The sequence below is a fragment of the Octopus sinensis genome, linkage group LG6 (genome assembly GCF_006345805.1).
Source record: "Octopus sinensis linkage group LG6, ASM634580v1, whole genome shotgun sequence".
Classification (NCBI taxonomy): Eukaryota; Metazoa; Mollusca; class Cephalopoda; order Octopoda; family Octopodidae; genus Octopus; species Octopus sinensis.
Genome location: NC_043002.1, coordinates 89,190,023 through 89,212,881, shown reverse-complemented (window position 1 = coordinate 89,212,881; position 22,859 = coordinate 89,190,023). Strand labels below are relative to the sequence as shown.

Genomic DNA, 22,859 nt, shown 5'->3' with positions numbered 1-22,859 from the left:
ATGCATTCTGACCTATGTATATATACACACGCACACACACACTCAAAAGTAGAAACTGAAAGAAGCCCATTATAAATATGCGTGTGCATCTGTCTCCTTGCCTTCACATTGCATGATATTTGTAAACAAGTGTCACTACCATGTCATTAGTAACCTCCATTTCCAGTATTCTGAGCAAACTTGTATGGCCATGGGGTAATATTTCCTTGGTTGAAAGCAGGTGATGGCTGGTGACAGGAGGGGCATCTGGCCATAGAAAATCCATCACAATGATGTCCATCCAATCCATGCAAGCATGGAAAACTGGACACTAAAAACAATGATATATTAGCTCAACATGGCTGAATAATTAAGCAGTTTTCTTTGTAATCATGAGGTCCTGAGTTCAATCCCATTTGTGTGGCAAGTTGGGCAAATGCGTTTTACTTTACTTTTGGGTTGGCCTAAACCTTGTGAGTGAAGCTTGGAAAATGGAAACTGTGTGGAAGCTTGTTGGATGGATTGTGTTCGAAATTCAAAGGTTACACTCTGTTAAGCATACATGTGTCTTTGGAATACTCAGCCGGTTACTAATTCTATGACCAAGCTGTTCGGTTGTTCAAAACATCTGAACAACTTAATCATTGAAGCTAATGGAGATCCGTTTCCTTGTCTAATATTGTTTCGGTTTAGCTCCTGGTTAGCACTGATTGAATAGAACTTATGAGCAAAGATGATCTTGTCTTTGTGTGTGTGTATAATATATGTATATATAAAGACTACTATGTCTACTGTGTCCATCGTTTTATTAAGATGATAAGGTGTGATTTGAAGGAATTCGGCTGCTACTTCCTGTTGGTGACCATACAAAGCAAGTTGTTCAAATGACTAAATATTTATCATTGAAATTAATGGAGATCCATTTTCCTATATGATATTATTGTTATTGTTTAGCCTTTGATCAACGCTGATTGAAAAAAAACCTATCAGCAAAGATGATTTCGTCTTTGTGTGTGTGCGCATGCACACACACACACACACACACACACACATATATATATACCAAAAGGATATGTTATAACACTATTCCACATATATAAAAACAGCCATACCAACAATCCAACATACCTCCATCATCAGCTGTCCCACCGATATCATTATGGTTTTGACACCTGGACAGTACCATTCAATTCAGCAGTGTGAACAGCACTAAAAGAAGTGTTGTTTGGGAACAAACATACCAAAAAAAAAAAAGTCCACCCTTTTAAGACAATAGAGTGTGATTTGGGGGAATTTGACTGCTATTTCCTGTTGGGTGACTATACAAAGCAGGCACAGGCAACCTTTTATGAGAAGCAGCCCACATAAAATATGGCTCATCATCAGACAAACCACACCGTAAAGATTCAAGGTAATTTTTTTATTAGGCATGCCATTCAGGAAGTTCCATAGTCTACAGTTCACCAATGACTGATATAGAGGCTCCTTCATCAATGTCATTTACTTGGTATTCTTTAGGCTTGTACTCAGGAACAAAATCTTCTAAGCTGACCAGTTTATAAGCTTTCATTTGTCTGTTATCACTTGAAATATGCATACAAAGACCTATCAGTGAATTCTATATTGAAGCATTTCATCATTTCATCTTTGATTTAAAGTTATTCCCATGAGTGATGCCTTCAACTGAAATGGTGCACACATGGCTCTGTGGTTGAGCAGTTTGCTTCCCAACCATGTGGTCCTGGGTTCAGTCCCACTTTGTGGTACCTTAGGTAAGTGCCTTCTGCTTTGGACCAGGGTTGGCGAATGCCTTGTTACTGAATTTGATAGAAGTTGAAAGAAGCCTGTCATTTATATATATGTATATATTTGTGTGTGTATTATGTTTATCCTCCACCCTCACTTGACAACCAGTGTTGGTTTGTTTACATTCCTGTAACTTAGTGGTTCAGCGAAGGAGGGCGATAAAATAAGTTCTAGACATAAAAATTTAGTACTGGGGTTGAGTTGTTTTATTAAGCCCTTCAAGGTGGTGTCCACATATAAGTAAAAGAATTAAAACAAAAATCTATAGATTTAAAAGAATTGCTTCTCTGTTACTGTTATGGAGTTGTTCATGTTATCAGTTGAGTAATCTGCCACCTGAAAGAGAGGTGGGATCTGTTGTTGAGGTAAGGAATGTGTGTTTGAGAGAAAGAGAGAGGGAAAATGAGGGAGATAGAGAAAACTTGATAAACGATATACACATACACAACACCGTATGTATGTATGTACGTACGTACACACACATGAGAGATGTGGTGCCTTTGGCAAGTGACTTCTCCTATAGCCTCAGCCAAACCCTTCTGGATGGAAGCCGAAAAAAGCCTGTTGTGTATATATATATATATATGTGTGTGTGTGTGTGGTGTGTGTGTGTGTGTGTGTGTGTTTCTTTCTGTGTTTGCCCCCCCCCCCATCATCACTTGACAACCAATGTTTATGACCCTGTAACGTAGCTGTTCAGCAGAAGTGGCTGATAGAATAAGAGAAAATAAGTCCTGGGGGGTTGATTAATTTGCCAAAAAAATTTTTAAAGGTAGTGCCCAAGCATGGCCGCAGTCTCATGACTGAAACAAGTGAAGTTAAAAGATATATATGAAGAGAGATGGGGGTGGATGGAAGTTGCTATGTAAACATTGAGAGAAATGGATGTATAATGAGACACCTGCATATACATTTATTTATATACAGAACATCATCATTGTCAGTTTTAATGTCCTCTTTTCTTTGCCTGCATGAGTTAGACAAAACATACAGAGCTACACACATACTGTAAAATCGAAAGGAAACATTTCAGAATGCAGTCCCTGATGTGCTAAAAGACAAATAGTTACAACTAGAAGGCTTTCATCATAAATCTGCTCAATCCTGTCTGATTTGGGGTCAAACAGCAACTACAGTTTCCAGCCAGTTAGAAATCCTCTACCTCTGTAATTCTCAACCTTTTTCCTGTCAGTCATCCCTTTTTCTAGTGCAGTTTGCAATTTGCCTGCCCATGCTCACTCCCTTTGCAAAAATTGCATTAACCCTTTAGCTTTCAGATTTCTTTCTCAAATATATTGTTTATTTATTCATATTGATTCGAATTAATGATGCATTATCTTATAGCTTCAAGATTTCAATGTTATGTTTTTACATTTTTAGAATGACATTGTAGGGTAGGTGTGAATGGTTGGATCTGGTCAGTTTTAACATGAAACATGCTGAATATTTAGGCTGGATACGGCCAGATTAAATACTAAAGGGTTAAACATTCTCCACATACCAAAATCCAGGTCACTACCAAGATACTATCTTTTACGTAGTGTGTTAGCACTAGTCTTATATATTAAAATATCACTAATTATGCCAGTTGTTTGTTTTTTTTTTCTCATTCAACTCTTTATATATCAGTTTGGTTATTAAAACACTTTTAATTTCATTCTTGCACTTATTGTTTTCATTTTAGTTCTGTTCAACACTGTACAAGAGCTTAAATTGTGCATTAAATATCTATATTTTCTTGAAATGTTAACTGGTATATTGACTTGTCTATGTAAAATTAATAACCCTATTGCTTCTGATTTTTGAAATGAAAATTTGATTAATCTGACCGAGCACATTGTTGTATGCTCTATTTCCTGTGAAAATATTCTATCACATCTGTACACAGCTACATGTGATCTATAAATTATTTTTTAATATCCATTCATTCATCTTCTCTTGCCACCATCTCCATAGGGTCCTATCAGAAGCAACTGTGATTAGATGTTCTTGCTGTATCCCAAGTGTGGCCAAGTGAGACTATAGATATTGTCCAACCATCTTGTCCTTCTACCTCTAAATCTCCTGCTTGTTGGCTCAGCTTGGAAGAATCTGCTTTGTGATTCCTTTCTGTGACATTCAAATCTTATTTCTGTAGTATTGGAGAAATCTGTAGAAATTGTAGTATTTCTTGTCAAAGAATGTTACTCCCGAAATTAGCATTGGGTTAGTCAAGGAATGTTACTCCAGAGATTAGCATTGGGAAAGGACTATACTCATAACCTTTGCTCTCCTTCCAAGATTAACAAGACTGATTTGGCTAATGTTTCTTCTGAACAGTTGCAAATTGATAGTTGTAGGATAAACATGGGTTGAGAAGAAATTCTGAAGTAAGGATTGTGTTCAGTGCAGGACATAGGGAGGTGGAATGTATAGAATATAATGGTGAAGAGGAAGAGAGAGATGAGTAAGTTGGAATGTGTTGGTGAGTTGATTGGGTACACGGACGGGATGCCGAATGCGCTTTTGCCAAAGGAAAAGACTCTGAAGCCAAGAAGTGAAACGAACATAAAGCCAAATGGACAAGATGCCAAAAAGACAAATGAAAATTAAAATGTATGATAATCATTTTATTCCTACAATATGACCATTTGACAAACTGAATTGGTCATTGAACTATGTAGGTAGGAATGGTTTTTTTTATTATTGTGTCCGTTCGGCTTTATGTCCATTTGGCATTGTGTCTTTTGAGCTTCTTGGCTTTGGCATTGTGTCTTTTGAGCTTCTTGGCTTCAGCTCCTTGTCCTTTGGCAAAAGTGCATAGGGCATCCTGTCTATGCATGGTTGATTGGCTTATTTTGGGATATCTGTATGTATAGCAGCAACCTCATCCCAGAGGAAGAAACAGTACTCCAATGTACACATCTGTAAATGAATACCTGATCATATGTAATATAGTTTTACATACAGGTGTAGGCATGGCTATGTGTGAAGAAGTTTGCTTTCCATAGTTTCAGGTTCAGTCCCATAGCATGACACCTTGGGCAAGTGTCTTCTATTATAGTCCTGAGCCAACCAAAGTTGTGCGAGTGTATTTGGTAGATGGAAACTGCAAGAAGTTAGTATGTGTGTGTGTATCTTTGTGTATGTGCTTATCCCTTACCACTGCTTGACAACTGGTGTTTATGTCCCTATAACTTAGTGGTTCAGCAAAAGAGACTGATAGAATAAGTACTAGGCTTTTTAAAAAATGAGTGTGTAAGTACTGGAGTTGATTTATTCGACTTCAAGGCAGTGCCCCTAATGTGGCTGCATTGTGATCCAATGACTGAAATAATTAAAAGATAAAAGATATGTATTGCATGTTCTAATATATTTATATGCCTGTGTAGATAACTGAAACAGGTTTTGTATTCAGATCCTGTTGGGTTCAGTATAATAAGTACTTGCTTTGATCAAGGTTATGTCCTGTAATGCAGGACTTATGATCAAAGGCATTTCAGTCTTAACTATTGTGTCTTTTTGTTTGTCTATGATTATATTGTCCAGTGTGTCATTCCTCTTTGACTATAGGGTGTGATTTGAAGGAGATTTGGTTGTTATTTCTAGCAAGTTGAGTGATGTTGGAGTTGTTTCTGGTATTTATATTTGCCCCCCCCCCCCCCCAAAAAAAAACTATTGTGTGTGTGTAAAACTCTTTTAGTTGTTAGTCTTCTCATCAAAATGGTTTCAAATTCATTATCAAATTTTTCTCTGTGGTAGTGCTGCATTTAGTTTTAGTCAAATTTGTGTTTTTGACATTGACAAATATAAACAGAGCACCATCTTGTTGCTGCTTTATAACTTTTATGATGTATTAAATTTGAGCCGGATATTATGAGCAAACATATCTATAGATGCTTACTCCAGTGTTATGTCAAGTTTATTAGTCCTATTCTTTAACACTATTTGTTCATGTTGATCTACATACTACAGTCTTCAGTATGCAGTTGTTCCTAAAGACAATTGCTGGTCAGTGGAACTGTTTACTCTTGTATTTCTCTCATCATCATCATCATCATCATCATCATCGTCGTTTAACGTCCGCTTTCCATGCTAGCATGGGTTGGACGGTTCGACTGGGATCTGGGAAGCCAGAAGGCTGCACCAGGCTCCAGTCTGATCTGGCAGTGTTTCTACAGCTGGATGCCCTTCCTAACACCAACCACTTCGTGAGTGTAGTGGGTGCTTTTTACGTGCCAGGCAAGGCTGGCAATGGCCACGATCGGTTGGTGCTTTTTACGTGCCACTGGCACAGAGGCCAGTCGGAGCGGCTTTGGCAACAGCCATGTTCAGATGAATTCTTTTACGTGCCACTGGCACTGGTATCACAACTACAATTTCAATTGATTTTTGAGCAATTTCGATTTCGATTTCAAAAATCAATGGAAATTATAGTTGTGATACCAGTGCCGGTGGCACGTAAAAGAATTCATCCAAACATGGCCATTGCCAGCGCTGCCCCGACTGGCGTTATACTAAAATCTACATTCCTAAACTTCAGATTGATCTTATCAATTTTTTCCCCTTAGTATGTTTCCTAAATGTGAGAGTGTTGAATAGTCTACAGGCAATGTATTTCTTCTAAGGAGGGAGGGAAAAAAAAGTGAAGAATAATATTTGTAGTCCTTGAATGGAAGATTTTAAATGTGTGTTGTAATCCATAATTTCAAAGGATTCAATATCCAACTGTAGACCTACTTCACATTTCAGAATTTACTAATTGAAGCCATTTTATCCCATTTTTGTGAGTCCATATTATTTCACTTTTAGTAATTAACATAACAATTTAAGATAATTATAGAATATCCAAAACTACATGACAAAAAGAGCATTTAGAAGAAATGTCAAAAAGTTAGTAATTCATAAATAATGTAAAACCTGGTAATTGACAATACAAAACATAATAAAAAGAAGCAGTCACTGTTTATCATTAGAACATAACAATTGCTGAAATAGCCATATTTGTTCTTTTTAGTGCGTTAGGATTGCTGGTTATAAATGTTTTAAAGGGATGAACTTGCTTCCCAACCACGTGATGTACCCTTCTGAACCACACAGTCTTCTACTATAGCTTTGGGCCAACCAAGCCTTGTGAGTGAATTTGGTTGACAGGAACTAAAAGTCTGTTGTGTATGTGTGTAGGATGAAATGATGTATGCTCATTGTCTGTTTGCAAAAAATCATGTTGCAATCAGAATTACACGAGGTATAGTATTTGCCTAAGTAATAGGATAATACACCCAAAGGTTTGCAGTTTTTATCACAGTTAATTATGAGTATTAGTCTAAGGGCCTGAAGATAAATTGTTTGCTGAGACTGCATCACACCTTGTAGCAAATTTAATTAGGATGTAATGGTATTTCAAAGGCAGCGAGGAGGCAGAGACGTTAGCACACTGGGCAAAATGCTTAGTGGTATTTCGTTTGCCGCTACGTTCTGAGTTCAAATTCTGCCGAGGTCGACTTTGCCTTTCATCCTTTCGGGGTCGATAAATTAAGTACCATTTGCGCACTGGAGTCGATATAATCAACTTAATTCGTTTGTCTGTCCTTGTTTGTCCTCTCTGTGTTTAGCCCCTTGTGGGTAGTAAAGAAATAGGTGTTTCGTCTGCCGCTACGTTCTGTGTTCAAATTCCGCCGAGGTCAACTTTGCCTTTCATCCTTTCGGCATCGATAAATTAAGTACCAGTTACTCACTGGGGTCGATATAATCGACTTAATCTGTTTGTCTTTCCTTGTTTGTCCTCTCTGTGTTTAGCCCCTTGTGGATAGTAAAGAAATAGGTATTTCAGTGAGTAGCACCTTCTCAGCTAATGGGTCATTTCTGATCATCAAAGTGTTTGTCTTTTTTCTCTTTTATGATAAATCACCTGGCCTTTCCAATGTTGGACAACATGTCAAGTTAAATATATCAAGCAATTGCATTGTTAAAACGCTAGTAGACCTAATATTTATGTGAGTGTTTTTTGTTCCATTGTTTTGTTGTCTGTTTGAATTAGAAAAAGCACCCACTACACTCATGGAGTGGTTGGCATTAGGAAGGGCATCCAGCTGTAGAAACATTGCCAGATCAGACTGGGCCTGGTGCAGCCTTCTGGCTTCCCAGACCCCAGTTGAACCGTCCAACCCATGCTAGCATGGAAAGCAGACGCTAAACGATGATGATGATGATGTAACTTGATAGTATTCCTTATCATTCCATTGTAACATTCATTTTGTCCATTTGATGATAGACAGTAAGGAGTCATTCTAGTTGTATGAATATTCCATCTACATAAAAATTTCCCAAATTCAGAAATTTCAAATAGAGTACCATGATTTTTGTGAATAGATAAATTAAGATGTGATGTACTAGGCTATGTGGTAAGCATTTTGCTCCCCTACCACATGGTTTTTGGGTTCAGTCCCAAGATTGACATCTTGAGCAAGTGACTTCAACTATATTCTGGATCAACCAAAGTCTTGTGAATGGATTTGGTAGATAGAAACTGAAAGAAGCCTTTTTTTATAAATGTTTGTGTTTGTATATGTGTGTTGCTGTCTTCTTGCTTTGACTTTATGTGATAGCTATAAATGAGTGTCATCATCATGCAAGCAGTGTTGTTTGTTTCCAGTCTTCCATGAAAACATGTCTGGTCATGGGCAGATATTACCTTATTTAGAAACAGGCTGGTGACAGGAAAGGCACCCAGCTGTAGAAAAAAATCCATCTCGACAAATTCTTTCCAACCCATGCAAGCAAGGTAAAGAGGATATTAAAATGATGGGCGGCGAGCTGGCAAAACCGTTAGCACGCCGGGAGAAATGTGTAGCCGTATTTCGGTAAATTAAGTACCAGTTATGCATTGGGGTCGATGTAATCGACTTAATCCGTTTGTCTGTCCTTGTTTGTCCTCTCTGTGTTTAGCCCCTTGTGGGTAATAAAGAAACAGATATTAAAATGATGTTGATGAAAAAAAATTATTAATTAATTGAAAGTTCCCTCTTAATTACAGAAAGAAAAAAAAAAACAGTAGTGCCTGAAGAAAAAGGGAGATAATTTCAAGAAACTATGAATTGATCTTGCAAAGTTAATTTGCATGTTTAGGAGAATGAAAGTTTGAACTTGTTTGCAAGCAAAGGACAATTTTGGTCATATTTTAACCTATTGCATTCAACACAGCATAGTTTGCTGAGGTCTTGCAAAAAGATTGCAAGTAATTTTAAGCCAGTGTAATTTACATTATTGAAAAATGAGTCAAAGAAAATAACTCAAAAGGGATTGGAACACTACATTAGATAAATAATAAGGAACAGAATTAAATGAAAGCTTCAGTAGTTACTTTTCTTAATGCAAATGTAAAAGGGTTATCTGTTAACTCACTGAGTACTGTCAAAATGTAAGAGTTACTCATCTCCTAATATAATAATGGGCATAGTGTTTTTATATATTTGTGTGTGTGTGTGTGTGTATATATAATTATATATATGTCCAAAATCATGGAGTAGGAGAAAGAGTAGTATAAGTAAAGAGAGAGGAGAGAAAATAGTAATTCAGTGAAGGAGAAGTAGTGAGAGTAATAGCCCTGACCGAGAGAGAGTGAAAGAAAGTAATAGCAATGGAGAAAGGAAGGGGTGATAGATAAATAAGGAAGGAAGGGGTGAAAAAAAATCAGTGTGTCAACTGTGTGAGTATATGTGTGTGCATGTAAAAGGGAGGTGTGTGTGCAAGGAAATGGGATGGTGAGCGTTCAATGCTGAAAAGAAAAATCAAACAGCATTTCAACTCTAAGTATATGTGTATATGTGTGTGCATGTACAAGAGAGGTATGTGAATGTTTGTATCTGTGATTATTATGTACCTTATTGTATACCTTATTTATATATAAAATACTACAATTAGCCATCATTTTTGACGGCATAGGGTCAGCTAGTTTTTAATAATTGGTTTTGGTCTCTCAATATCAGCTGACAGTCATTGTTAAGATTTTGTTGATTGTAGAAGGACGGCCTTTTGTAATTTTGATTAACCTAAAGGTGATGACTGTCTGCTGTTTTGAATGTTTGTAAATTATGTTATTAAATTTTGTATTAAAAAAAAACAAAACTCAGGTAGCAGGAACAGTCAAATATGGAGGCTTAAATTCGCTAAAACTGTGTTATTACAGAAATTCTCAATATAGCAGAGTAATTTATTCTATAAACAACCAAAATTATTAGGTGGTAATTGTTTACTTAAATGTTTACAGTTGTTTTTACTTTTCTTCCTATTTTTCTCCAAAATCTTAAACTCTATATCATTTGATATAGTTTGGAATATAATTTAATATCAAGCTTTTTCACTCTTCATTAATCAGAGACAATTTACTACCACCTTCAATAAGCCACTATTGGTTGTGTTCATATTCATAATATTAAAAGAAATTTCTGTTGAGGTGTTTGACAGAATGACACTGATGTTATTGAGGGTTTCTTTTTTTCTTTACACACTTTTGAAAAAGCTTTTCAATATAACTTAGCAAAATATCCTCTCATCTCAGTATTAATCAACAACATGATATTCTCTAAGATCATGAAAGATTCTTGATTCACATTCAAAACAAATTTTAACCTAAATTTAAGCTGATTTCCCAGCAGCAGCAGCAGCAATAGCATTATGGTCATCCATAGCACTAGTAGTAGATTTTTCCTGCTATATGGTAGAAATGGCATTCTGCAACTTGTAGGCTTTCCTTTCTTTATATGACACAACAAAGGTATGGTAAACTGGTTTTAAATGGCTTCCTTGTTTTGTCCTTTGCAAAAATAAAATGAAATAAAATAAAACTAAAAAACTTGAAAAGCCACTTGTGCCAATGGTGTAGGAAACTTACAAGGAAAATGATAATGTCAATAATATGTTTATCCAAGCTGTCGTTTCAAGGAATATACTTTTATTCATTCACTGTCTATGTTTTTGCTGCTAGTAAATGATGCTATGAAATTATTTGTTCTTGAGTAATATGTAGTGCCATTTCAGCCTCTACATTTATAATTTTAGACGACTCTGAATAATAACCAGCTGCTGTAATGCCTTGTTTTAATATACTGAACTTTACTGTTAGTAATTAACATAACAATATGAGATAATTATAGAATATCCAGTACTACAATATGTCTAGTTGTGGTACTGATTACAAATTTGTTATTTATTCTTATGACCCAGAAATCTATAAACTGTGAAGGATTAATTACTGTAATTAGTAATTTAACATCTGTTTTATTATGCCTAAGTAAGACTAAGTATGACAATTTGAACCTCAAGCCAGTTACAGAACAGGACCATTTGATTTTATTCTTCTATGTTGATTATATTTTCAACATTTACACTTTTATTTTTCATATTGCATGCAACATTTGTGAAGTTATAGTTTCTTAGTCCTTAAAATATTTTTTTCTTTCCATCTCTTTCCTTTTCTGTATGTAGATGGAGTTCAAACAAAATATATTATTCTCTAGTTCATTTTCTAGTCATGCTCAGCTACAATTTAATTTTAGAAATAATATTTATACTAACAAATAATCTCACTCTGTCTAAATCAGTTGGCGATATTTTGCAAGAAGAGCTTTAGCAATGAAAAACAAGAATAATGAAACGTAAACATTATTTGGTAAGTTGGTTTAGTTGTTGCCTCATTTGTTTTATATATTGTGATAATTGTAGCTCTTAAAAGTAGTCACTGTCTGGATGTTGCACTGCAGTGGTAAAAATGAATATTCCAGAATCTGAATATGATGCCCAATTTAAGAATGTTTCACATATTTTGTGGAAATAAAAGAATCATACTTTTTTTTATAGCAGTTAGAAGAGGAAGTGTAGCACCTACAACCATTATGAAGGCCTCTGAGATTATAATTGGAGAAATAGCGGAAGTTGCTCTTAGACTGGAACCCTGGCTGCTAAAACCACCCAAGGGTCCTAGGCAGTGGTATTAACCCAGATGACAGATTAAGCCTACCACTTAAGAATAGGAGTAGTTCCTCTGACAGACTTCCACATAGATTTTGTCTTACAAATTCATAAGGCTTTTGTGAAATTGAAGCTTTAATAAAAATTTAAAAAATTACCCAAGGTGCAGTGCAGTGGAATCGAACTTGAAAACCAGAAATTGCTTAGTTTTGAAGCAAACTTCTTATCCACTCAACTATGCCTGTGCCTATATTTTATGATTGTAAAGATGTTCATTACATAAGTTACACAATAGACATACAAATAATATAGTACACCAGACATCGCAATTAAGCTTTTTATATGTTCTTGCTTTCCATGCCAACAGAAATATATTTAAATCTGCTAATTATAGTTACATCCTCTTTTCTGTATTAACTTTTTTTCTACAACATATCTAACAACTACAACCATAGAGAAAAAAAATTCAGCTGTTTTCAAAACCATCTGCTTGTCAGAATTTCAATATGTATTTATAAGGATATCATGTCTATTTCATTCCATTTTATATAACTATATTGTTTCAATGTTGCAATTTGGGTCTGAGCCATTTTACTACTTCCTTGGGGTTGTTGTATATGTCCAATAGGCAGAATTCTGTTTTAAGCATGTCATGTAATCCCTCACAACTTTTTTTATTTCTTTGAATTTTCACAAATTTTTTTCTGAGTGCATTCTACACATAGGAATTCACACAACTATGGAAAAAAAATTGTTTTTAATTTTTTGAAATTTAAAACAGTTTTTAAAAAATTTTTTGAAATTTAAAACAGTTAAAAAAATTTTTTTTCATTTAAAAAAAAATCAGTTTAAGATACAGACAGTCATGATTTTGGGCTTAAATCCCAGCAATAAACCATTAAATGTGTTTTTGGAAAGAAAAGATAGTGAAAATCATCAATGACAAACAAATGGGGAGGGTATGAGGTGGTTGTGCTAAAAATAACAGCCCTTAAATTGTACACCAAAATTTTTGTTTTCTTTTTGCATAATTGTAGAAATTCCCATGTGTAGAATACAAATTCGCAAAAGTTTTCTGAAAATTGCAAAGAAATAAAAAAGTTATGAGGGGTTATATGGTATGTTTGAAGCAGAATTCTGCCAACCAATATATATTCAGATTAGTAGGAGGACCTGTGCTGTGGAAGGGGGATGAGACATCAAGTGGGTGCTATTACAATTTGAACAAATGTGAATGGTTTCTGAACATATTCAAGTGCAATAGTAATTTTTTAATTTGCCCATTAATGATCTACTATGGATCAAAAGCTTCATCATATATCATTACCAAGTTATCTCTACAGTTTCTAGGTCTATTTGTCCATACTGGCCCATTGCAAGTTGCATGGAATTTTCCCATGGTTGGTGATTAGCTTGATCATTGGTACCTAGGTAGAATGTGAAATAGGAATGCAAACAGCTGGAACAAATACCACTAGGCTTCTCCTGTTACACTGTAACAATTCTGCTAATCCTCCACTTTATGGTCTCTGATGTTTATTGCTATTGGTCATGCCTCTGGATAATCTTTTTAAAAGTTCAGGAGGAAGAATTTGTACATGTGTTGACAGTTGGTTTCTTTGTTAATAATTGGAAAATGATTCTTAAATTTCACTCTTTGACAGATCATAGTACCCCCTGAGCCATTCCTAATATTACTTATGTAATGCTGGTAATCTATCCTTTATCTTTTCATCTCCTCAAGTTACTTGGTAATCTCACTACTGCTAGTGTCATGTAAAAAGCAGCCAATACCCTCTGTGAAATGGTTGGTGTCAGGAAGGGCACCCAGTTATAGAAAGCATGCCAAAACAGACAGTTGAGCTTAGTATTGTTCTCTGAATTGCCAGCTCCTGCCAAACCAATCTATGCCAGCATGGAAAAGGAATGTTACGTAATGATGATGATGATGATCGCATTTCTGAACATACATGGTCTGATCAATAAGTATCTGGGCTGTTGCTATAGTAATGAAGCTAAAGCATGCAGAGTGAAACCACTTGGAGCAAATTGACCATGAACTTTGCTGTGCATATGCAATGTTTTAATGTTCTAGCTCACTTCCACTGTTTACAGCAGTGCTTGGAAGGAAGGTGTGTAGCATGTGATCATCACATTGACATTGACAGATAAAGTTGAGCAGAGAGTCTGCATCAGGTTTTGCCAAAAGCTTGGTGATACCTGCTCAAAGACATACACAAAGTTTTCAGAAAGTTTTCATTGTTCTTGATACAGTCAACATCTTGTGCAACTGAAACCTGAGTGTCTTTTTAGTCAGCTGAAATCAGTTTTGGCACAAACTTGGAAATCCTTGTTCAACAATGCATGTTCCACATGCTTAGCTATTCTAGAAACAGCTGTAAGAAACTTTACCAGTTTACTATAACTACTCCACACTATGTTTAAATTATAAATTACTACCTCTAAAGTGATACCACGTTTTGCTTATCTGTTCTCTGTTTCTAATATATATATATATATATATATATATATATATATATATACATACACACACCTGATAAATCATCGTCATTGGTCTATTGGAATTATTCATGTCATTTCATGCATCAGTTTAGAATTATGTACTTTATCATCATAATTACTCACACCTCTATCATCACTAGTATTGCTAGCGTCATTGCTATTTTTACCACCACCATCACTATTGTTGCCATCATCATCATTATCATCACATATGCATTTTATAATGCACAAATGCTTAACTTCTCTTCAAGTTACTTCCTACATTGAATTAAATACTCCCCAAATGGTAAATCTTTACTTCAATTCTGGGATTACTTTCTGTCTTAATTTGTTTTAATCGGTTTGATACCAATCTGAGTGAAATCATCACTGGTTCTATGATACAAATCTGCCTGTTTGAAAATGTTCATATTCATATATTAAAATCTTTCGTCATAATTCTATGTAAGAAGATTTTGTTATGTTTTGATCACAAAATTCATAATTAAAAGTGAGTTATTTTACTAAATCACCTCCACATTCGTTATTATTTTCAATATTAATTGAAACACATGAAAACAAAGCATCACTGTAACTCACAGGTGAGTTTGACTTGGAAATATGTACCATATTTGTGCCAGTTGTTTTAGGTGCCTATGTATGTATATATGTGTGTGTGTGTGTATGCCCTTGACTCAATGTCATATGATGGTTGTAAATGAGCATCATCGTCATACAAGCGGTCTTGTTTGTTTCCAGTCTGCCATGAAAAATATGTCTATGGGGAAATATTACTTTGCCTGGAAAAAGGTGAGTGTTGGTGACAGGCAAGGCATCTGGCGAAAGAAAATCTGTCTCTACAAAGTTTACATGACCCATGCACACACAGAAAAATGGATGCTAACATGATGATGATGTAGTCAGCTCTCAGCCCTTCCACTCATGACTCGGGGGAACATTCAGGATGTGCCAGATGGAGGGAGAGACAGTAGCATGAGTACTGGGCTGATACTCATTTTTAGCTGAGTAGACTGGAGCAGTGTGAAAATAAAGTGTCTTGCTCAATTACCATCCAGTCCAGGAATTGAACCCATAGCCATGAACCCAACAGTGTAGCCGTAAGGACACGTGCCTTCAATTTAAATGCATAGGCTATATATTTTATTAAAAATATCATCACACAGGATTTAATATCACTCACCAAATTTTCATCATTCATTTATTTTAATTCACCAGCATCTCACTTATTTCTCTAATGCAGTTAATTAATTTCCTGAAGCTTCTGTTTTGTTTAGCTTTTTCTATGTGTTTTTGAAAAAAAGCTGCTATCAACCCTTTCACTGTGAAATTAAATTTCATGGTTATTCTAATAATGATGTTAGATATCTGCCAAATAGCTATTTATAGCAAGTGACATTGCCTCAACAAAGATATATCTTGGCAAAAAGTAGTTTCAGACATGACTTTCCTCAACAAAAGATAAATTGGTATATAAAACTTTCCTCAGTTAAGCATAAGGAAATTTTGAGTGGCAATATATGATTTCCACAGTAATAGTGTTAGGAAAATGAGATTTTGCTTTCAAAGATTTATTCTAATCATGAAGTTTAATCCAACTCATAAAATGCAAATACTACTAAATTCTTTATTTCAGTTTTATAAATGAATAAAATAATCTTATTTGCTCTTATAATTGGATGAAATATCTGTGTTTAAATAAAAGGAAAAGATTCTGCTACTAAGTTATTGTTGCTCTTCTTTTTCTCAAAATTATCATAATTTATTATATTTTCTTTTTAGTTTGGTAGGAAAGTATTCTGCAGGTAAGGAAAGCCTAGTGGGTGATGGTGAAGGATACAGATTGCACACATTATTCAGTGAAGGTGGCACAAACAAATTTAAAAACCTAGTCTTAATGAGGTGTTAGTGTTTATATTTTCTTAATGCACTCAGTATTTTGTTTTAATGAATTGAATAATCCTTTTCAATTCTTATTTTTCTCCCATCCATCTTATCAATATAATTTTTCAATGACATATATTCTATCATTAGTAAAACTGTTCCTCTAGATCTGTGAAGGAAAGCTAATTGGCCATATATTTAATATGATAGATTTAATGCAGAAATGTTAGAGCTGAACGATTTTTGATATATTTAGTTTTGTTCAGCTATGCCATTTACTTGTACTTACGGCGACATTCACCCTGGGCGGGTTGAGTCGGCTTCTTCCTTGGAAGAAGTTTCGTGGGAATATGTGGATTTCACAGATTGTTCGCAGACGCAGGGACAGAATGACTGAGGAGCCGCCAGTTGCCAAAACAGACACTCTGAGGATTTTCACCTGATCCCCGTCTGCTGGGTTGTGGCTCTAATACCACTCGGTGTCAGACCAGCGTCCCCACCACGGTGAGGAGGGGATAGATTTATCCCTTCATAAATGTAAAAAGAGAAAACCCTAAAAAACTAGCAGTAATAGTCTTTATAATTTCTCTTGTATGTATTTTGGAAGAATCGCAAGAGTACTTTTGGTTAGTGGTTTTGTATCTGGCGTATTAAGCATTTGAGGAGAGCACACTGCAATGGGGTACTAAATTAGCAGATAGGTGACTTCACAATTCTAACATGAAATTTTGTGGAAGGAAATTTGATCGATTGAGGGATGAATTCTGTCTACTTATGAGATGCCTTAAATGTACCATTTTGGAGTTGTCATATAAATTCAAATAACACATGTTTTGTTTATTTGTATTTTTTAATGTTCATATATGCATTTTTTGCCACTAAATTAAAAAATCACATTCATTTTGATATAACATTGATAGTTATTTATTTATTCCTAATTTCATATTTGCTCGTTATATTTGTAACTTTTCTGTACAGCACTTCATTGGTTCAATCTGTTCTAGTATTGTAAGGATAATTACACAACATTTTGTACTTTTTCATATATTGAAAGGTATGTGGGAAGTATAATATTAGTTAGAACAAAAAGAAACAATAAAACTCTGCATTGTAAATGCCTTGATAACTCTTTTCTTAAGATGAGAAGTGCTTTGACGATCTAGATTTTCTGGAGTGTATACCTTCATCTCTTCTGACTAGAGACTATATATAATCTCCCATCAAAGCAGTATCCCATCGTCATTGGTGTCTTCTTTCCATAGTTGCAATGTCCTGATGAAATCTTTCACCATGCTCCTCACTGACATCACCCAAGTTTTCGGGGGAAAATCTAGGTGAGAGTGCAAAAAAATGAACCTATAAGGACATACGACAACCCATTTTCTTGAAGTTTTTAATAAGCTTTGCTACCAGCTGTTTGTAATTAGGATCCTTGCGATTTCCTAGAAATCCATGAACTACATCACGAAATGCACACCAAGCTTCTTTTTCAACTTTTGTCATTGCTCTTTCCAGTTTCTTTGACTTTAACATTGCATTTACTTGGGGCCCAACCAAATATGCCACCCTTGATCTTAGCCTCAGATAGCTTTGGAAACATAAGACAAATTTCTTGAAAAGCTTCTCCTCTAAAATCTAAAGCCTTCACAAACTGTTTTACTAATCCAAGTTTGATATGAAGTGGGGGTAATAAGATTTTGTTGGAATCTACTAGTGGCTGTTTGAGAACATTTAACATTCCCAGCTGCAGTTCCACTCGTGGGGGCCAATGTACTCTCTTGTAATGATCATCATCAGCTCTGTTGTCCCATAAGCAAAGGAAACATGAATACTTTGTGTATCCCCCTTGCAAGCCAAGCAAGAAGGCAAGCATCTTGAAATCACCACAAACATCTCACTTGAACTCAGCGTAATTTATTTTGTCGAGAAGTTCTTTGACATTATCGTAATTTTCTTTCTTCTGTATGGAGTGTGTATGAGGCAAAGAAGGATATTTATTTCCATTGTGGAGCCACACTGCTTTGAGACTTTGTGTTGAGCTATCTATGAAGAGTTGCCATTCTGCAGAATCATGCTTGAGTCCAATAGCAGTAAACAAACAAATCACATCTTCATGATAACACAGATCGTTAATATTTTCATAGTAAATTTCAAATTCTTCATGGCGTTTCCAGTACAGAGACTTTTAGTCTTCCTCCAGTAGATTCCATTCTTTCAACCTTGATGAAAGAAGTTCAGCTCCTGACTTTAGTAAAACCCAGATCCCTGATTAAATCATCCAGTTCACTCTGATTTGGAAAGTGAGACTCCGAAGTCGTTCTTGGTATGAAAGCTTTCTCCATTTCTTGGCTGCTGCTATTTGTTGACTCTTCAGATGAAATATTTTCTGGTGGTAGTGATACTCATAAACTGTCATCATGTGGGACAGGTACTCTAGATGATGGTATGTCTGGATACTGAAGAGCTTGTCTTCCTTTCACTTTTCTGTACTTTGTCACATTGATCATACAAAAGTAACAGTCATCATGATGGTTCTTTGGCTCTCTCCATACCCTTGGAATGGCAAAAGGCATTGACCTTCCTGTACCTCTTAACCATGCTTCTAGAGTAGATCAACAGTTTCCACATATCACATGTGGGGCCCATGGTTTATCCTAGTCACCCACGAGCATTCTGAAATAGTCTGTATTCTATCCACAATTTGGCACCTTTCTCTATCTTATGTAATACCTGCTTTTTTCCAATATAATAACCACACACATAACAAAATGTATCTGGAGAATTTTTACATACTCTAGTATGCCATCCTGAAAGTAGCAGAACTTAGTTATTGGTCTGAAAGAGAAAATTAGACATACATTTAGTAGCCGAACATTATAACAATACCGAATACTTAATAATATTGAAAGTCAACATATTTTCTTAACTGTTGATGATACACAAAAAATAATTTTATTTTTGGAATCAGCAGAAAAAATGGATTGATAAACAAACAAAAAAAAATACAGTAAACAAATTTTTTTTTTTAAATTGTTACGTTGTGTAATCAAAGATCAAGACAGATGTATTATATTTCATACAATTTTTAAAAGTTGCAATATTATTAAAGATTCAGCTGGCAGCTAATGACCATTCAAGAAAAATAAATAAATAAATGTAATGTTTTTTTTTCTTGCTGCAAATTTTAATATGTTTATTGTAAAGAAACTGTTCACAGATTTCAAGAAGCTTGAACACAAAAGACATGGAGTGAGCAGTGACCAGATTTTAAAATAAATCACAACCAATGGAGTCTGTTAACACTATTGAAACATTTTGCTTTAAAATAGAAATATTTTTGTTGTCATAACTTTAAAAGAAACAATTTTTCTTTAATAATGTTTTAAAATTATATCTCTGATTACTTTTCTTTGTTATATTTTTCTAGGGCCTATGATGAATTATGAAGTGAAATACTAAGTACTTCTGGAAGCTATCTTTTTTTTTTGTAAATGACTTTTGCACTGCAACTACTAACAGCAGCTCCACTGTTTTACCCTGTTTCTCACCATTGATGAGGTTCAGATAATAGACAACATATGAGACTCTCCACTCCCTTTATCTGCTATTTATATTGTCAATAAATCAATTTATTGTTTTTTTAACAATCGCTTTGTAAAATTTGTTCAGAAGAAAAGAAAAAGAAACTTCAGATCAAAAGATTAATTTTTTTTATTTTCATACATATTTTGAGCTCCTTTACTGAAACACTAATTCTTTAAATAAATTATTCCTAAATGAATAGATGCAATTATTTAAGAGCTATACCAAACAGCTCATAACATAATCAAGATAGCAGTAAACAGTTTGTTATATAACAAAGATACTAAGATATTCGCAATACAACTAACACATTGGTGTCCACCAGTTACACCAAAGCAGTTCATAATACAACTAAAATAACTAGGCTAAACAGTTCATAATATAACCAGCTAGATAAATGTTCATGATATAAAAAATTACAATGTTTACAAACTAATTAAGTAAAAAGATGTCGTTAGATGATAAAAATTCAATCAAATAATTATGCTGTTGTCTTTTTTTTTTTAAGATGTTGTATTTCAAGTTTGAAACGGCTGTAACCAATATACCATATGTTTATAGACATATGTTATAAAGCTAAATGCAATGCAAGCAGGATATCTGTGTCATCCCTAATTGTAGTCAAATCCCACTAGATGAAGCTGCCTTTAAGTTTTTTTTACTTTGTATACATTATTGTTTAACCTTCCCATCTGAACTTTATAATATTTCAAGAGTGGTGGCTTGATAGAATCATTAGAAAGATTGGACAAAATGCCTTGTAGTATTTGATCTGGCCCTTTATATACTAAATTAAGACGCTACTAAGGTAAACTTTTGCTTTTATCCTTCTGAGGTCAATAAAATAGAGTGTATATGTATGCATGTGTGTGCATATATATATATATATATATATATACATACATATGTGTATGGATACATATGTGTGTGTTTATGTGTGCATATATATATATATACATATGTATATAGATAGATATATATATATATACACACACACATCAGTACATGTGTATGCATATATATATGTGTATGTATATATATATATATATATATATATATATACACACGCTCACACATACATGCACACATCCTACTGCTCATACACACACAAATAGGCAAAGTACATTTGAATTTTGCTTCTGTGTTATTGCAAAATTGCTGTTTTAATGTCTTTTGGATATGAAAACTAATCCTATATAGAAATTAAATTTCTGGATTTTTATTTGTAGACCTTGTTATTTCTATTCTAAATTTGTTCTTCATGAAGAAAATAACTATCAACTTCAAGCTGATGGTATAAAAAAAAAGATGTAATTTTTGCCCCAAATATTGCAGAAAATTATTTAACCAGAAAATATACAATCTGTTCACACTTTTTCAGTCAAAGAAAATTTGTATTAAATTTATGCATAATTTAAAATTGTAATGAAGAGAGAAAAAAGAAGCCCTTCAAAAGGAGAAAAATAAAAGATTATTTTCAAAACAATTTCAAAGAGAAATGTTTCAGTTTTATTTTTAATTATAAATTTTGGAATATTGTCTTATTGTTTAGAGTGCTGAAATCTGTAATATGTCGCTGATGGCAAAGGTTATTTTGTCACTGATGGGAAAGGTTATTTTGGATAACCATTCTGTTGCAAGCTTTCAGATTAAAATGTGATTCCTCTTTGCCTCTGCTTTTCCTGAAAATGGGTCATTCTCATGAAAGTTAACACAAAAATGTTTTTAAATATTTTTAGAATACCCAGAAAACTCACTGTATACTAATAAAGTTTTGTTGAAAGTAATTTTCAACCAGATATTGATATGGGGGCAATTTTTTCGTAATCTACACTATTTGGAAGATACAGAAAATATTTGCCTTGAAAATGTCACCTACATTTTTGTCACACTTGTCGCTTAAGGTTTGTGACTTAGTGGCTAAGGTGTTTTGCTAAGAATCATAAGGTCATGAGTTTGATTCCTGGTGTCACATTGTGTCCTTGAGCAAGACACTTTATTTCACATGGCTCCAGTCCACTCAGCTGGTAAAAATGAGTTGTATCTGTAGTTCACCAAACAATCCAAGTACAGATGTGTAGTGTGTAGGATTTTTGTTTTCATGTAAGAAAACTGAACACATTGAGCAGAGACTGTAAACCCACATCTCATTACCAGTGATGATGGTCTTCACGAAGTCTGGGTCATGGTTTGCACAGTCCGGCATGTTTTGAGTGATTTCTATGCAGATTGCTTCTGCTGCTCCACCAAAACCTTTTGGATGAATTTCACCAACACTCTTCGCATGAACAAATCTTCCATTAAAATGGAATGCACTGATCCTGTGCTTATTCCCACTTTGTGAGCAATTTCCTAGATGGTTACACAACAGTCTTTCATGATTATTCACCAAACCTTTGCAATTGGCTCCTCGTTTTGGCTTGTGGACAGCCTACCTGAGCATGCTTTGCACTCCACTGAGGTATAGCCATATTTGAAGTGGTTATACCACTCTTTGATTTGAGTTTTACTCATGACAATATTACCAAAGACCTGCTGGATCTTCTGGATGGTTTGAGCTTGAGTATCACTAAGTTTTTGGCAAAACTTGATGCAATATCTCCCTCTGCTCGATGTGTTTAGTGAAAATGAAAATCCAGTGACCAAGCACTACGTTTGTACTGTAAATGTAACTATTGGGAAATGATGCAGCCTACCAGTGCAAAAACTTTCACACATGTGTAAGACGGATGGCATCATCTCCCACCCAAATCATTTTGCCCATGTGGCATTAGTTTTGGAAGGAAAAAAATGAAGTTGAATACTTTTTGAACACACCTCATAAGTTATGAGGGGGAAAATGTTGGGTCCTGAGAATTTTTTGAAACTCCTACCGCCAACCACTTGGAAAATTTTTTCCCACTAAATTTTTACATACACTCAATCTACAGGATATAAGTGATTATTTGGTGAAAGTTGTGTTAAAAAGTACCTATTTTTCTGGAAGTTATGAAGCAACAGAGTTGGCGGGATATTAAACTTTTTTCAATAAAAGTTAATGTTAATGGATTAATGTTAACTTCTATTACATTTTAAAAGAGTTAATGGATTAATGATTAATGAGGTTAACTTTTTAATTAATGGTGCCCACTTCTGTATAT

General features: G+C 34.6%; 1 protein-coding gene and 1 long non-coding RNA gene across 13 annotated transcripts in view; one reads left to right on the top strand and one right to left on the bottom strand.

Moving 5' to 3' along the window:
* Window positions 1–20,118, top strand: part of LOC115212859 (protein-L-isoaspartate(D-aspartate) O-methyltransferase) — a 58,490-nt gene extending 38,372 nt beyond the window's left edge. For 6 of the 12 annotated variants that reach the window (XR_003881769.2, XR_004999762.1, XR_003881771.2 and 3 more), the window contains 2 exons: window positions 11,367–11,434; window positions 19,565–20,118. Coding sequence is in view for 2 of the 12 variants with exons in the window: in XM_029781642.2 (XP_029637502.1) it covers window positions 11,367–11,424 (58 nt within the window). In the remaining 10 variants the exon portion in view is untranslated. Of the gene's footprint in view, window positions 1–1,637; window positions 1,752–3,165; window positions 3,861–11,366; window positions 11,435–19,564 lie in introns of those variants that run through there. The other 6 variants (XR_003881770.2, XR_003881773.2, XM_029781643.2 and 3 more) reach the window with 3 other exon arrangements.
* An 832-nt stretch (window positions 20,119–20,950) lies between these two features.
* LOC118763994 lies at window positions 20,951–22,715 on the bottom strand. The gene is made up of 2 exons (XR_004999769.1): window positions 21,775–22,715; window positions 20,951–21,743 (listed from the first exon to the last, which is right to left on the bottom strand). It is a non-coding gene; the product is annotated as an uncharacterized LOC118763994 (long non-coding RNA).
* Between the last annotated feature and the right edge of the window lie 144 nt (window positions 22,716–22,859).